Raw genomic sequence first — 14,907 nt, 5'->3', positions numbered from 1 at the left:
AAATAACTTTACTCTTAAGTTTTGTAAAGTATGCAGAGCAAAGGATAGGGCTTAATTTGGAAAGATAAACAAGAAAGCTACCCAGTGGGTTTGCAGTTGGCATCCTTAAAGATTTATGCTACATTTTAAATTAAAATGTTTCCTCTTCTCCACATTAGAAAAAGAAAGAGTTGTAAAGTTAGCTCAGTATTAAATTTTTAATAATTTCAGGGGAAGTAGCCAGGCAAACAACGGGGGAAGAACAGAGAATAAGCTGCAAGAAAAGAGCAGCTCAGAAACGCACTAGCCGCTTTGCTAACTAGCTGAGGGCAGCGCTCTGGGTGTTAGCTCAGGTCTCAGTTAGCTTTTCCAGGGCTAACTTGGGTCTGGACTGGGTGCTGAGAGCTCCACACCATCTGCATTTCGCTGTTAACGCGCCTTCACATCCGTAGGAGGATTAACGGGAAAATCCCCAGGTTTTTTCAACCAGTTGACAAATATCAGATTTGTCTCTAAAAATTAGCTCTATCCATATCTCCCACCATATGACACACAAAAAAGATTAGCTTTAATACCCGGCCAGCTTGAGTGTGGAAAAAAGCAGATTAAAGTTTCAGTTTAGTAATATTTACCGAGCCTCTTCTCTCGGCATCGGGCAAGAGTCTTCCAGAAGCTGCACTCCCCCGCTCTTTCTCTCTTTCCCTCTCTCTCTGTCTCAGACGCCGAGATGTTTGTCTAGCAACAATTAATGCCAATATTTATCTAATTCATCATCGCCCAATCCAGTGCCTGAAGGTTGTCTTTTTAGGATATGGCTTTTAAACAAACACAGGGAGCAGTTAAAGAGCGTTAAGTGAATAAAGGCAGCAGGTGTCCTTTCAGACAGAGCTTTGTAGTCCTCCCGGGCTGCTGTGCTGTTGTTTTAGCCGCCCATTGGCGTGGAGTAGGGGGTGGCTGGGAAACGGGCCTAGTAGGTGACCCGAGACCCCTCTACTGTCCCATTGTGAGCACTTTTGTGGAAAGGTAGCGGCGGCGTTTGATGTGGCTTTAAAAGAGTCACATCACGGCGTGCCGAAACCCATCCATCCGTACGTTCACTGCAAATTTACTGTTTATAAATTTGTGCTATGATATACTGAGCTTTCGGTGGGTAAACATCATTTAAACGGCGCATTTCACATCACCTAGAGAAACAGCCTTTATCACGTATTCCGGCGAAAAAAGAATTATCGCAGGGAAACAAATTGATGCCCAATGAGGCAAGTTGCAGGGATATTGGTTGCGCACGCACGATTGAGCCCCCACAGCTGTCATCGTTAGCAGGTACAGAGGATTTGAGCGTATTCCGCAAGCATTTGCTCAGTCAATATGTTTCCCTTTGCCATTTAATTATCATACTCGTGATCGTGGCGTCTAGAGGGAAGAGAGAACAGGGCTCAGATCCACCTGCACACAGGATACTGGCTCGCTGCTCTCTTCCTGGACCACCTCCATACCCAGAGGTTGACTCCTCAATGCAGGAGCCCATAAATGAAATTAAGGTGTCAATTAGTCAATTATGGCGTAATAACTCGGAGGGCAGACGTTTAGAAGCAGAGCGTACCTCAGCTAAGTTCATTTCCTCTGGTCCAGGAGTCCTTCGTTCTGGCCGCACGTCACTCTTCCACCCAGAGCCGCTGAATAAGGCCTCTGCTGGCTTAATTTTATTTTCTGTCGGGTATCTTTTTTAGATCGACAATTTCCTCTGCTGGTTATATTCTGAGTCGCCATTTATTTATTTATATTTACGTTCCTGCCCACAACCCCTCCTCCCCCCACTTGAATGCAGGGATGTACTTTTTTCTTCCCCAATTTGGCTTTAGAGACTTTTATAATTTAGTAATTAAAATCTTTGATAGGCTTTTGAAATTGCATCTAATTGAATTTAATGGGGAGATGAATTTCAATTTTATTTGATTACCGGGACCCCTGGCAAAGGTATTTATGGAAAAAAACTCTACAAAAATATGCTGTGTGGGCTAAGATGGCATAATAAAATTAGAGGTAATCAGATTTCTCTGTCGTGAATTTCGCTCTAATTTCACTATAATTTTCCATTAGATAGCTAGTTTACAAATATTTGCTCATCTGCGATGGGAGAAGCTATCTGTCTAAAATGATTATGGTCAGGGCCTTCAGAAATGTGGCCCTTTCTCTCATTCCCTTTTAAAACCAGATTGCGAGAGACCGAAATTAGGAAGATTACATTATGACTGTCTGCATCCGGGAGAGATACTGAAATGTAATGATGGGAGGCAGGGGATGAAAGCTGCGTCAAGACAAATGTTTGGACTTTTAAGTAATGCTTTTTAAGTGAACTGGACATTTCAGCCTAGATAGACAAGTACCTTTTTTAGCTCCCTAGATCACAGGAACATCTTTAACCTTTTTTTTTTATCATATTTTCATTTGTTTGCAAAATGATCATAGGCTAATTTAATAAAGACGTTCTCATTATAAAGATCACCGCCACAAGACGGCCAATTAGTTTATGATAAGTAACTTCTGACCGCTCCTTTCGGAGATACGCTCACATTTTGGTATGCAATGCACTCGCCCCTGGAAAAATAAATATATAATGCTATTCAAATAGACGTGAGGGGGAATAATATCCAACATCACAGGCTCTGCTAGAACAATACAAGGGCAAATGCTTTCTCAGGCCTTTTGCGTTTCTTTTCAAGCCACAGCACTAGTCTCCAGATTTGTCAAATTCAATTTCCTGTCAATTTCACAATTGAGATTTGAGGGAGAAAAAAATCTATTTTAAAATCTCTGTGGAAAAGCTTCTTTTTCAGGCTAGAGTGGAGGAGATGGTGATGATGATGATGGTGATGATGATGATGATGATGATGGTGGGGATGCTCCCCTTTCTGTCCTTTTTTAATTTGGTTTTCTTTTTTGTGACACCCTCCACCTCACAGTTGCCCACTCTGTCTGCGCCGTCCCACTGGCTGAGACAGCGAGAGGGTTCAAACACAATCTAACTCCCAGCAAAGGTCAGTTTTCTCACTCCGCATGGCCCCGGGCCCTAGGCACAAAAGCCCCTCAATTCACATCTTTCAACTGGGCACTGGCTTTTGTCCCGATGGAGCGAGGCGCTTGGAGCGGGCGGCCATCAGACCAGCCCCTCCTGGAGTGCGCGGTCAGGGGCAGCTAAACGTCTGGCCTCTGCATCCCTTTGACGGATGCAGCCCTGCCATGTCACAACCCCCCCTTCTTACTCGCCCCCATGCCCTGAGCATACCATCATAATGGGCCACATCAAACGCCATTCAGCTCCTCTCCGAGAAACAGAAATGGCAGCGAAAAGAAAAATGATCTGCGGCCATTGGTCGTTGCCTACCGTACAATGCGACCCGCTTGATCGTTGCGCGCCATGTTACGGTGTCAGTCAATGCACTCGACACGTGTTGCTGTACTAATTCCAAAAACATCCCATGCATAAAAGTGGCGTTATTTTGTTTTGCTGCAAAAGTTGGCAGAGGCCGATGGGTGTGGCGCGTCTGATGATATTTTGCATGTTTAGGGTTTTCTCTGGAACGTCTCGAAGATATTTGATGACTGACTGCTTTGGCTCTTCCCTTTTGGATTATTGAGTTTAAGGTGGGAACATTATGCCATTGTTGCTTTATGACTCATCCGTGTAATCAGTAAATCAACCAAAACCTGTTTTATGCTCACAAATGAGATGTAGCAGTTAGCAAACAGGAACTTGGGATTGACTCATTTCTCACAGTTATGAGACAGTACCCAGAATATGCATTTCCCCCTTTTTTTTGTTGTTTTTTATTAGAATTTTTTTTAATTCCACATGCCTTATTTCTCAGTGCTTTCAAGAAATTCAGCTCATTTTGTTTTGGCCAAAACTTGGCACTTACTGCATGTTGTTTACTCATATCATTTGCAGTTCAAGTTGCAAATAGAAATATTTCCAAAGTCAAGTGTGTTTGGATAGAAAATATGCTGAAAATATGCTGTCCGGGTGCGCTTTTGCATGCCACAGCGGAAGAAACTGCCAGGCAAATAAGGGCTTTGTCTTATAAAGTATTCATTGTCACCTGGTAACGGCTGCCGTTTATCATTTCACCTGAAATTACAATGAAAACTGATACCTTATCAGGGGGACAAGCACATAGACAGCAGGCAAAGATGAATGAAGAAGAGAAGGAGGGAAAAAGGGAGGGAGAAGAAGGGAACGGGGGATGGGACATGTAGTTTTTTTTTTTTCTTCCTCTTAATATACAACCAACTGTTCTGGGGATAAGGTTACTTCACTATTTGAGCACTGCTATCTTTTAATAAGAGGAAACTTTGAAATATGCAATAAATGTAACTTTTTATTTAAAAAAAAAAAACATCCTCATTTTGCATTTTGCTTTACTTTTTGCAACATTCCACAAACTTCCTGTTTTCGATAAATAACATAACTCATAAAACGTAGTGCGATAGTCAAATGTACAGTAAGCCAGCGAGGGTCTTTCCCACAGTGTGAGATAAACAAAAAAACAGAACACTTTGTTCATTTTAAAACTGGCATGCTGCTATCATTGGAATCGCATGCAAAAATGTCCGGCCGATACATCTAATGAGCTTGATATTTTTCTCTGAGCCTTTGAGTTTTCCCTCCCTCCTCATTTTCATGGAATCGTGGAAGGCTCCTCCCCGAGAGACTTGAAAGGCTAGAAGAGCCCAAAGATGGGAAGGCCAGCCCACTAAGGGGAGGAAAAAAGTGTGCTCAGGTTCCTCCACTGCTGTAATTTCCTATCTGCCTATTCAGACATCGGCAACTGCTTGGTGTGTGTGCGTGTGTACAGGAGCAGAACCGTAGACCAAGAGCAAGAGAGAGAGTGAGATAGAGATAGAGAGAGAGAGAGGCAGGGAGGAGCGGGCGAGGAAGGGGCCGGCTCTGTATTCTCTCACCTACCCCCCGTCAAACCACAGGAGGGAGGGGCCAAGCCAAGCTGCCAATCAACCTCACTCGTGGCAGCCGGCATTATCTCTGCTACAAACTATTGACAGATTACATGTCAAGGAGTTTAGTACATGATTGAGAGCAAAAAAGGCGTTTATTGTCAACTTCTTTTAGTTTCCTGTTTCTCCCAGGCCAGCTTACATCTGATGATTTTCAAACAGAGTTCAGTAATATTATGAAAGTTACATGCTTGACAGGATTTAACTTCGACTACCCTGAATATGGTAAGTGACCCTTCTCTTTAACCTCTATGTGTGCGTGCGTGTGTGTGTGTGTGTGTCCATCGGTGTGCGTGTGTGTGTTTTGATATAAAGTACGTCCCGAATAGGGAAGTTTCTTCTAGTTTAAGTCCCATACATCGTCTTTATTTATAACTGTATGACAGGCTCTGAGAAGATGGCAGTGTTTAATACGATCACTCGGTCTTTGAGTGCCGTGTTTTCTTTCCTCACTTTACTGTCTGGAGGGGAAGAATTGAAGTAGTTTCATTTTAAACCAGAACGTAGTCGAGTTTATTTACACTATCATTTAAGAGGAGTGTATCACTTTCACCTACGGGCGTTAGGTGGTGTTTGAAACTCATATATTTGTGTTTATTAAAGCAGTCGTGGTTGTCTGAGTGCAGGTTTTTTTTTTTTGGAAGTTGTTGCTGATATAAGTTTCTGGAGGCACAGATGTGGCATAAATGTACATAGGCATGTAAAATTATGAGTGAAGTGACTGGTGTGGCCTAGGGGTTTGTTGCCAAGGGGACTGAGTAAACAAAATGCTGTAGTAACGTTGTTTTGACACATGTAAGGGCACACAGAACAAATGATATCCCTCTCCTTTTTCCTTGTTCTTCCATTTAGGGATGTTATGAAATTGATATCTGTCATACCGTCCCATCCTGTTTTTATTTCATCATCAAATTATCTGGCTCGAGGAGCTTTAGGTAGTGTTATAAAACCAGAAATCACTCGTTCTCGTCAAAATAAAGTACTGGTGTTGTAGTTTGTTTAGTTTGTATTGTGTGATTTAACTTTGCTGGATTTTTAATTCAGTTAAGTCTGGATAATTAAATTTATTATATCATTTATATAAAAAAAGTTTTAATTTAAGCCAGAATTATTACAACATATTGTTTATCCTCAAACTTGTTTGTTTGGCTTTTAGTGTGTTATACTTGATGCTGTTTAGGCAGAGTTATGAATGTCATTTGACACCTATTTTATTATATTTGATGGTATGTATATATTTTTAAATGAATAAATTTATAATTAAAAATAATAATAAACAATACTTATTCCGATTTTATTTATTTATTTTTTCATTTAACTAGCCGATAACCTCTTTCCTATTAGCTTTTAACTTGAAAAATTAATACACATATACATCGGTGAATTTAAAAGTAGGTTTTGTCTAAGCTTAAAAATTCTATCAATAATTTTAGCGAGTTTCTGAAGTAATGTCTTCATGTCTTGACGCCCTCGGGCAGGATTTTTTTCTCATCGTTGTTGTTGTTCTTTGACACTAATGAACACTGTTTGTTCTAGAAGATAAATGGTGAAAGATGAAATTAAATTAAGCGGAATTTCTGACTTCTATTAAAGAGCATTTCCTGAACCTGAACAGAAGTGGCTTCAGCTTAAATGCGTCATTTTTTTGACAACTTTTGTTTTCTTTGTTCTTTATTATTTATTGCATTTTGCTTTCTGTTTGATTCATATTCTAAATAAGACACACCCAAGATTTTAAAGTCATTGTCATTTTTCTGTGTGCTCTCAGATGACTGGAGTTATTTTATTACTCCTCCAGCTTTTTTTTTTTTTTCCTCTTGCCCGAGCAAAAGCAGTTTTAGCCTCTGTCCACTCTGAGCACCTTTACCACTCATCTGCAAAATAGGATCAAATGAGGAGGAAAAAACAACCCAAGGTCTGCAGCCCTCAATAACCTTTATCACAATTTAGCAACAACCGAATCAATTTGATGTCTTAAGCAATAAAAAAGGCTGTTGCTGTCCTAATTCTGCAGCTCTTTGGCTGACAGTAAATTTACATTTTTTAATTAAACTAGCTGGAATTTTTATGAGGGGGCTGGGCTATGCTAATGGGAATGTTGTGTGCCGCAGATTAACAGAGTTTTGAAGTACATTTGGAAGGGGGGACATTAAAGGGGGAGAGGATGCTAGGCATCACATTTAACCCCTTTTATGCTTATTTTTCCTGAGGGACACCCGGCCGCTGAGAGAGGCAAGAGCGCTCTTTAGTGAAGGGGTGATCAGTGTTGCCATGTCAGCTCATGCATATTCTTTAAATTCTAATCTATAATTGATGACACGCACAGATGACACAGAAGAAAGGTGAGCTCCTGTTAGAAGGACAACTGAAATACATTTAGTACAGCACAAGTCATTTGAAATCAAATCTTTTGAGTGATTAAAATATAACTAAATCTCATTTTTTTAATGATTTGAATGCAGTCGTGTTTATTTTAGTTATGTTGTTTAGATTTGTCCTTTTTACATAAAACCAGTTCAAATTACAATTGTATTAATGCATAAATAGTATTATTTGTTATTATTGTAAATAATACTAATAATATATATTGTAAATATTATTTATAATTTAGATGTGACATCTATTAGATGAATGTATTTGCTTAATTTTTTATGTGTCAGTTATGTGTCAGATTTATATATATATATATAATTCAGAATTATAATGCAAAAATAAATAAAAAAGAAGAAAGGCTATTGAAGACAGAGAGAGGGCGACTGAGTCTAGCTTCCATTCGATGGCCCCCAACCATCAAAATGAACTTTGTCATCCTAAGAGCCTAACAGTCCCGGAGCTCACAGCCGGCCGAACGATAACGGAGGCTCACGCAGGAACAGATCAATCTCTAGGCATGTGAGAACGTAATGCTTATGAGCTCTCTTCTCTTCTCCTCTGCTCTGCTCTCCTCCTGTGCATTCATGCAGACACCAGACCCTAATTAAAACTTCAAAACCTTTCTGTCACTTATACACAGTAATGCTCTAATTGATACTGTGGCAGAAAAGGTTGCGGGATAATAAGTCCATCACAAATATCCATAGTTGTATATGCTTAAAATGATGTAGATTTAGCCATGGTAAAATAATATACCTCTTGAAAATTACACGCAGCTGCATTTAAAAATATATAGTTTTAAGTTAATTTAATTGTAAATCTGCATTTTTGGTTTATTCTGTAAACTACTAATAATTTTTTAATTTTTTAATAAGTTAAGAAATCAATATATGATGAAAACATTGTTTGCAATCACAAAACATAAATAAATAAATAAATAAATAAATAAATAAATAAATAAATAAATAAATAAATAAATAAATAAATTGCACATTTTTCATTTTCCAGAAAAATAAACTATAAATGACGCTATTTATATTGAAATTCAGCAACAAATTGAAACAAATATTATATTTTACTCAAACTTATATATAATATGTATATAGTCATTTAAAATAAATGTTATAAAAATAGCTCAATATGTAAAACTGTGTGTATGTGTTTGTATATTATGTGTGTGGGCGGGCGTGTATACACACACACACACACACACACACACACACACACACACAGTTTTACGTTTTTACGTATTGAGCTATTATTTGAGTAATGCATAATTTCCTAGAATGTAATTTCATTGGCTGTAATCAAATCCAGTTATGAACACATAGTTCAGGTGAGTTGTGGTATCATTTTCAGTAAAACAAAAGTGAACTGTACAAAGAGAGAAAAAATGCATTACTATCAAGGTCCTGGTGCCTGACAGAGCTTGTGGTTTTAAGTTTTGCATCTCGCAAAAAAAGCTTCTCATAGTGCTGCTATCTCATGCTATCTACCTCACCTTTTGCAACAAACGTGCCACACGATTGAGAATTTTATGATGCGTTTTCTCCCCTGCTCGACTTTTTGTGCTTCGGCACATATGGTTGCAAAAGTTGCAGAGAGATGGTCATACGCACAGGGCCTCGCAGAATGGCTTCATTTCACGTTTATGATCTTGCACATGAAATTCTAATTTCATGCAAAGTGGGGGAGACAAATAATCTGCGGCGGCTGATACGGTATATAAGAGGGGGAAAAGAAGAATATGAAGAAGCAATTAGCACAGTGTGGAAGACTTTAGTCTGTTTGTCTGAAAGCTTGAGCTCCAATGGCCTCGAATGAAATTTGCATGCTCCGCTTATCGGCGCTCCCTTATTATGCTGTCTGAAAGGAAGATTAAGCCGGTACAAAATGTGGCGACTAATCCTTTTAAATGTGGCAGGGGTCTTTAAGGTGTGAACAACCCTGTAGGCAGGTTTCAGGCAGGCGACTCTTGACGGCTACAGTCGAGTTCCTTCAGTCTGGCTGGAGCGGATGGCGGCTGGATTGCAGTTAAGGGAGCGATTGACTCGAGCTGATGGATGGTTTGTCTGTGCGCTTGCCGTCTTTAGCTCTTTATCTCGGACCCAAACACAGAGGTCACATGGGGTGGGGCGGGTGATAAGATTAGAGCGTCGCTTTTCCGGTGGTCTTATGTGAAATCTCTACAGGACGTCAAGTGTATGTAACATTAATTAACCAGTTTACAGTTAACTAATCAGTCATGAAAACCTTTTTTCTTATCAGTTATAGAAATAAAAAACGTTATTCATTGAGCGAAAATGAACATCTTCCCCATTGCCTTTTTTTCCCCTCAGAGAGTGTTTGCATTGGAGAGCCACAGAGCTGATATCCTGTCCTCTGTGGTAATTGACTGCAAACAGGGGTGCTTGCGTTCGAAACCTTCCCTGCCGTGAATCCTGTGGTTGTGTGTGCTTTTGCCTGTGACATTCTATTCACTTGGGTCAGTAGCAGGCAGGAGCAGCAATAATTACAGTCTGTACATGATAAATCTGAAGCCCAGCTGTTGCGTTCTGTCACAGCCTACACACTAAACTGAGCGGAGAGAGAGAACAAGACAGAGCAAAAAGGGGGCTCCAGAGTTTGCTGTTTGACTGATTTTTTTTTTTTTAACTCCGTAACTTGATAGGATTACATGCTTCTTGGACCCACACCTGTTAAGAGGCTGTTAACAGAGCAGTTGGCGGTCTCATGGCTGAAGCTTAGAGTTTTTTCAAACTCTTCTGTGTGTCCTCTTTCGGGGGATTTCTGCCTTTGCAGGAGGAGTTTGGGGACTGGAGGCTGTTCTTCCCTAGCCCCAGACTTTTGTTAAGACCAACGAGGGGGGAGGCTGAGGTGTCTCTTTAGTCTGGGGTGTTCTAGTTCATATACTTAGTCTGTATTTGAAACCGCCTGCCTGCTTTTTTTTTCTACATTGAGACTATCTCAGTGACAGGTGTGGATTTAGAGTCCTTAAATCACTTCAACTTGAATTCTATTAAGACATAGAACTAATAGGGTAAAAGGCTTCACATTTTATTATTATTGTAATTCACCATTTATTACCATATATTGTTTTAATAAAATAAATTAATTATATGATTTTATGGTTTTTATTATTTATTATATTAGTTTTTTTTTACTTTATTTTACAGTGTCCTTTTTTACAGTTCAATACTGAGTCATGTTAATTACCAACATCCATATACTTCAGGTTTAGAGTTACAATTAAGAGTGCTTTTAGTTAATAGGCATGCAATTACAGTTGAAGTCAGAATTATTAAACCCCTGAATTACAGTATTAGCCCCCCTGGTATTTTAACGAAAAGAAGATTTTTTCAACACATTTCTAAACACAATACTTTTAATAACTTGTTTCTAATAACTGATTTATATTATCTTTGCCATGATAACAGTAAATAATATTTAAATAGATATTTTTAAAGACACTTCTATACAGCTTAAAGTGACATTTAAAGGCTTAACTATGTTAATTAGATTAACTAGGAAAATTAGGGTAATTCAGCAAGTTATTGTATAACGATTGTTTGTTCTGTAGACTATTGAAAAAATATATAGCTGAATAGAGGCTAATGATTTTGATCTTAATATATATTTTTTTAGATTAAAAACTTCTTTTATTCTAGCCGAAATAAAACAAATAACACTTTCTCCAGAAAAAAAAAAATATTATTAGACTGTGAAAATTTCCTGGCTCTGTTAAACATCATTTGGGAAATATTTAAAAAAGAAAAAATAAATCAAAGGGGGGGCTAATAATTCTGACTTCAGCTCTATATTAATATTGCTGTACTTACTTACAGTAATCACATGCAACTTGTAACAAGGACACTATAATATTTTATTACAAATAAATATTTTGTACTTTTTATAAACACTGAATGTCTTTGCCATGTTTGACAACATTTGTGCATTAAAAAAGTAAAGAAAAGTGACATTTATTGAGAGCTGAATGTTTAAAACCTTAAAACAGTACATTCATTATTAAATGGAAGAGGTGTTTAAATTAGTACAGATTCTCTCATACTTTCTATATCTGTAATTAAAGTCATGAAATACACTTGTGGTTACTTTTCAACGAAACTTGCACGAACCTGAGGGGAACTGACTTCATGCACTGACTAAAAATCACCTTGACACCACTTGCAAAAATGCCTCAGATGGTGAAATTAATTCTGATAAAAGCTGGAGCATCATTTATATTTATGGTTTGATCATTCGTCATCTAAAACAAATGCATTCAGATATTATAATTATCAAAAAGTGTTCTTTTGTTTTTGTAGTGGGCCACTGTATATTTTTGGAACGACCAACTTACGAAATGAGTCAATCCTTCTTGCAAGTTATATGGCAAACAAGCCACCTGACACCAGGCTTGTGTGCTATTATTTGTGCAATTTTATGTCCATCTATTCATACACACTGAGTAATGAATGAAAGGGCATGTTGGGTTGTTGAAGGCAGCCTTCATTAAATAGTGTTCCAGCGTGATTTAGATATTTTCCAGCACTGCACAGACCACGACAAATGCCATGTTACGGCTTGCACAACCAGCAGAAATAGAATGAAAATACCTGTTGAAGTCTGCCTGGAGGTCTTTTTTTTTTTTGCAACTTTTTTATACCTTACATTATGCAATCTGTGGTGTAGATCCCTGGTATGTGTGGATTGTCTGAAAGCATAAGGCAGGTAGGGGAGAGATAGGGAATGCTAATGGCTTGTTTATTTTGCCTGTACGCTGCTATCCTTGAATACCATATTTGGATTTTGTTCTCACTTAGTGAGCTCAGACCCTTTCAAAGAGGTTCCAACACCTGTCCTGCTTATTGTGCCGGAATTTTCTATATTTGGCTTATAGTCAGACTCATTGGTTGGTACAAAGGGGAGACATTTGTCAAAGTCGACGACTGGGGATAGAGATTCTGACTTGTTAGGCTTTGAAAAAAGGGCAAAGAATAATTTCACACAGAAAATGTTTTCCATACAGTCATCGTAATAAATCAATCTGCAAAAACAAATGTTTACATTATATATATATATATATATATATATATATATATATATATATATATATATATATATATATATATATATATATATATAATAATTTTTTAAGTGTTTTATAACTTGTCCCCATAACTGTGTTTCTGCAACCAAAGGTAATCTTATCTTGGAAAGGAGGGAAGAAATTTTAATAATCGTAATTCAGATGGATTTGATTGTCTTGATAAGTAATCAGAGATTCATGATAAATAAGGGAACATTATGACTTCAGCACATCAGAGCACTGATTGTTCTGAAAGTGTCATGTCCATTGGACGCCCATCTGAGCTTCTCTACAGAGTGAAATAACCCACCCGGCCCTTAATTGTTTGGAAATATTGGAGGCCCCTTTTCACCTGCGTGTGCGCTCCCCTCTCCCCTGATTCATTTCAGAGAGCGTCCTCGGCTGCTGGAAAATGGCGTTAATTTTTTTATTACCTGTTTGACTCTCCAGCCTTATTACTGTAGCCCCTTAATGTTCTCCGTAACCGTGGAAACCAGATGAATAAACGTCCGCAAAAGAAAATGAGATGATTAAACAGGTCATCCTTGCAAAACAAATTCGCTTGGTCGAGCGCAATTTGTGTACCAAGCGCCTGTCTTAACAGTTTGCTAACAAGGGGATTGTTTGCAAGGGTAACGGGATAAGAGGGAAAAAATAAATAAATAAAAAACTGGGGAATAATGATAAACTAGCTCTGAACATGAAATAATCTGTTTGGAAAAAAATATTATGGTTGGGGAAAATAAAGCAACTTAATTGCTTAAAAGCCTCTGTGTCTTTGACATCTTTTTTGCCCATAGAAGGAATTTGCCAATGTGCTTAACGCACACTTGGCTCAAGCACACACGTTACAAATCCTCCAGTATTTGAATAGTTATCTCCTATTTAAGGTATAGACTATACATTCCTGGAGGTATGTGGATAGTACGCAAAGACAGCGAACAAGATTCATGTCATAACGGCGGACCGTCTCGTACGGCACACCTCCTGGCTCCATCTTCGGACCCTTTAAGTTTTAATGCTTTCTCCTCCACCCTTCCTCTCTTCCTTTTCTCCCATAGTGCACTTGTTTTGACCCCTTTTGTGCATATTTAACAAGCAATATTTCATCTCACTATGATAGTTTGGTCGCTCTCATCCCTGTAAATAAGAGACTTGCTTTTGCCGATTTAGATATGTAAAGATAGGGCAGAATCCCAGGCCTGAATTAAAGCTATGTCTGTGTTCACAGCGAGACCGCTAATGACAAACGGTGGCCATGCCGTGGTGATGTTGTTTATGGAAGTACGCCACTCAAGGGTGTTGGCTGTTTACACTGAAGCTCCACTTTCCCTCATTCTTAAAAAATAAGCCCTCCTCTGATCATCTTTTGCGTTTGTTTCCCCCTCCCGAATCGAGGGGGTGTGGGTTGGTACTGGATTCGAGGTCTCTCGGGGCGAAAGCGTGGCACATTTTGAGAGAGTGCTGCTGCCCCAGCACTGGGGTGTGTGTGTGGCAGAAACTGAAAAGCACTCGTGCATTATTGATGTTTTAATTTGTGCAAATGCCCGAGTCTTTGTTAAGTGATTATAGAGCTGTAGAGATAAGAGACAGGTACTTTGGGCAGAAACAAGAGCTGGTGCCCACTTTGCTGGCCTAGTTTAGGTGCATTGCTTGGCAAGGTTCAGCACAAAAATGTCAACGTGTCAAAGATATATGAGAAAAAAAAGCACTGTTGATCTTTTGTACTTTTTTCCAAACTACACCTCTCCCATTTATGGTAGAGTTTTATAGATCTTTTACATCCCTTATCAAAAATTATTTGATGTAAATATAATAGAACTGACCTGAAAAGCCCCATAAGCAAATATTGTGTGTGTCACGCCAGCAGCTGACCTTGGGAAAGAATGCAAAGTTATAATACCTCACGCTAGAACAACAAACCCATAAAATAATGCTACACAAAGTGAGCTGGTTTAGGTAAATACGAGAGAAGGACTTCGCTTTTTTCAAACCTTGATTAACAGGAACACGAGATCATAAAGTTTTCCATGACGTGCCTCATTGCTGTTGTAACTGGCAGACGGTTTGTGCTGCCTTTATCATTGCTGGGCACAAAAAGAGTGAATCAACAGGAAAAGTGAAATGTTGTATTTATGCTGTCATTCAAAACACATGCACAAGTGCAAAGTCGCTTTTTCGAATGAGAATGATCATGGGGTCAATAATACTGGAGGGTGTTTTTTACTTCTGTTTTTTGTGTGTTTAGAATAGGTGTGTCTGTGAAAAAAAACAAAGCAATAATAAGGCAATTATTATCATGTGGATATGTATATTGTTACTGCACAATTGCTCATAATAATAATGATAATAAATAATAATAATAATAATAATATTAATTAATAATAATAATTGTTATAAGAATGACTATAAAATAATAATTAAAATAAATTTTGTTATTATTATTATTATCA

The 14,907-nt window shown here is 38.4% G+C and overlaps 1 protein-coding gene and 1 long non-coding RNA gene across 46 annotated transcripts in view; one reads left to right on the top strand and one right to left on the bottom strand.

Moving 5' to 3' along the window:
- The window catches only part of LOC141380510 (uncharacterized), a 30,728-nt gene extending 29,836 nt beyond the window's left edge, over positions 1-892 (bottom strand). Inside the window, exon 1 of the long non-coding RNA XR_012398584.1 lies at positions 612-892. This is a non-coding gene — a long non-coding RNA (uncharacterized lncRNA). The remainder of the gene's footprint in view (positions 1-611) is intronic.
- The window catches only part of casz1 (castor zinc finger 1), a 325,550-nt gene that overhangs the window by 211,392 nt on the left and 99,251 nt on the right, over positions 1-14,907 (top strand). For 12 of the 45 annotated variants that reach the window (XR_012398576.1, XM_073939105.1, XM_073939084.1 and 9 more), the window contains exon 1: positions 4,797-5,217. The exons of 32 other annotated variants lie outside the window; for them this stretch is intronic. Coding sequence is in view for 12 of the 13 variants with exons in the window: in XM_073939105.1 (XP_073795206.1) it covers positions 5,169-5,217 (49 nt within the window). In the remaining variant the exon portion in view is untranslated. Of the gene's footprint in view, positions 1-4,796; positions 5,218-14,907 lie in introns of those variants that run through there. One more of the 45 variants, XM_073939083.1, reaches the window with a different exon arrangement.

The sequence above is a fragment of the Danio rerio genome, chromosome 23 (assembly GCF_049306965.1).
Source record: "Danio rerio strain Tuebingen ecotype United States chromosome 23, GRCz12tu, whole genome shotgun sequence".
NCBI lineage: Eukaryota > Metazoa > Chordata > Actinopteri > Cypriniformes > Danionidae > Danio > Danio rerio.
The sequence above is the reverse complement of the archived record's forward strand: the minus strand, read 5'-3'. Positions and strand labels throughout refer to the sequence as shown.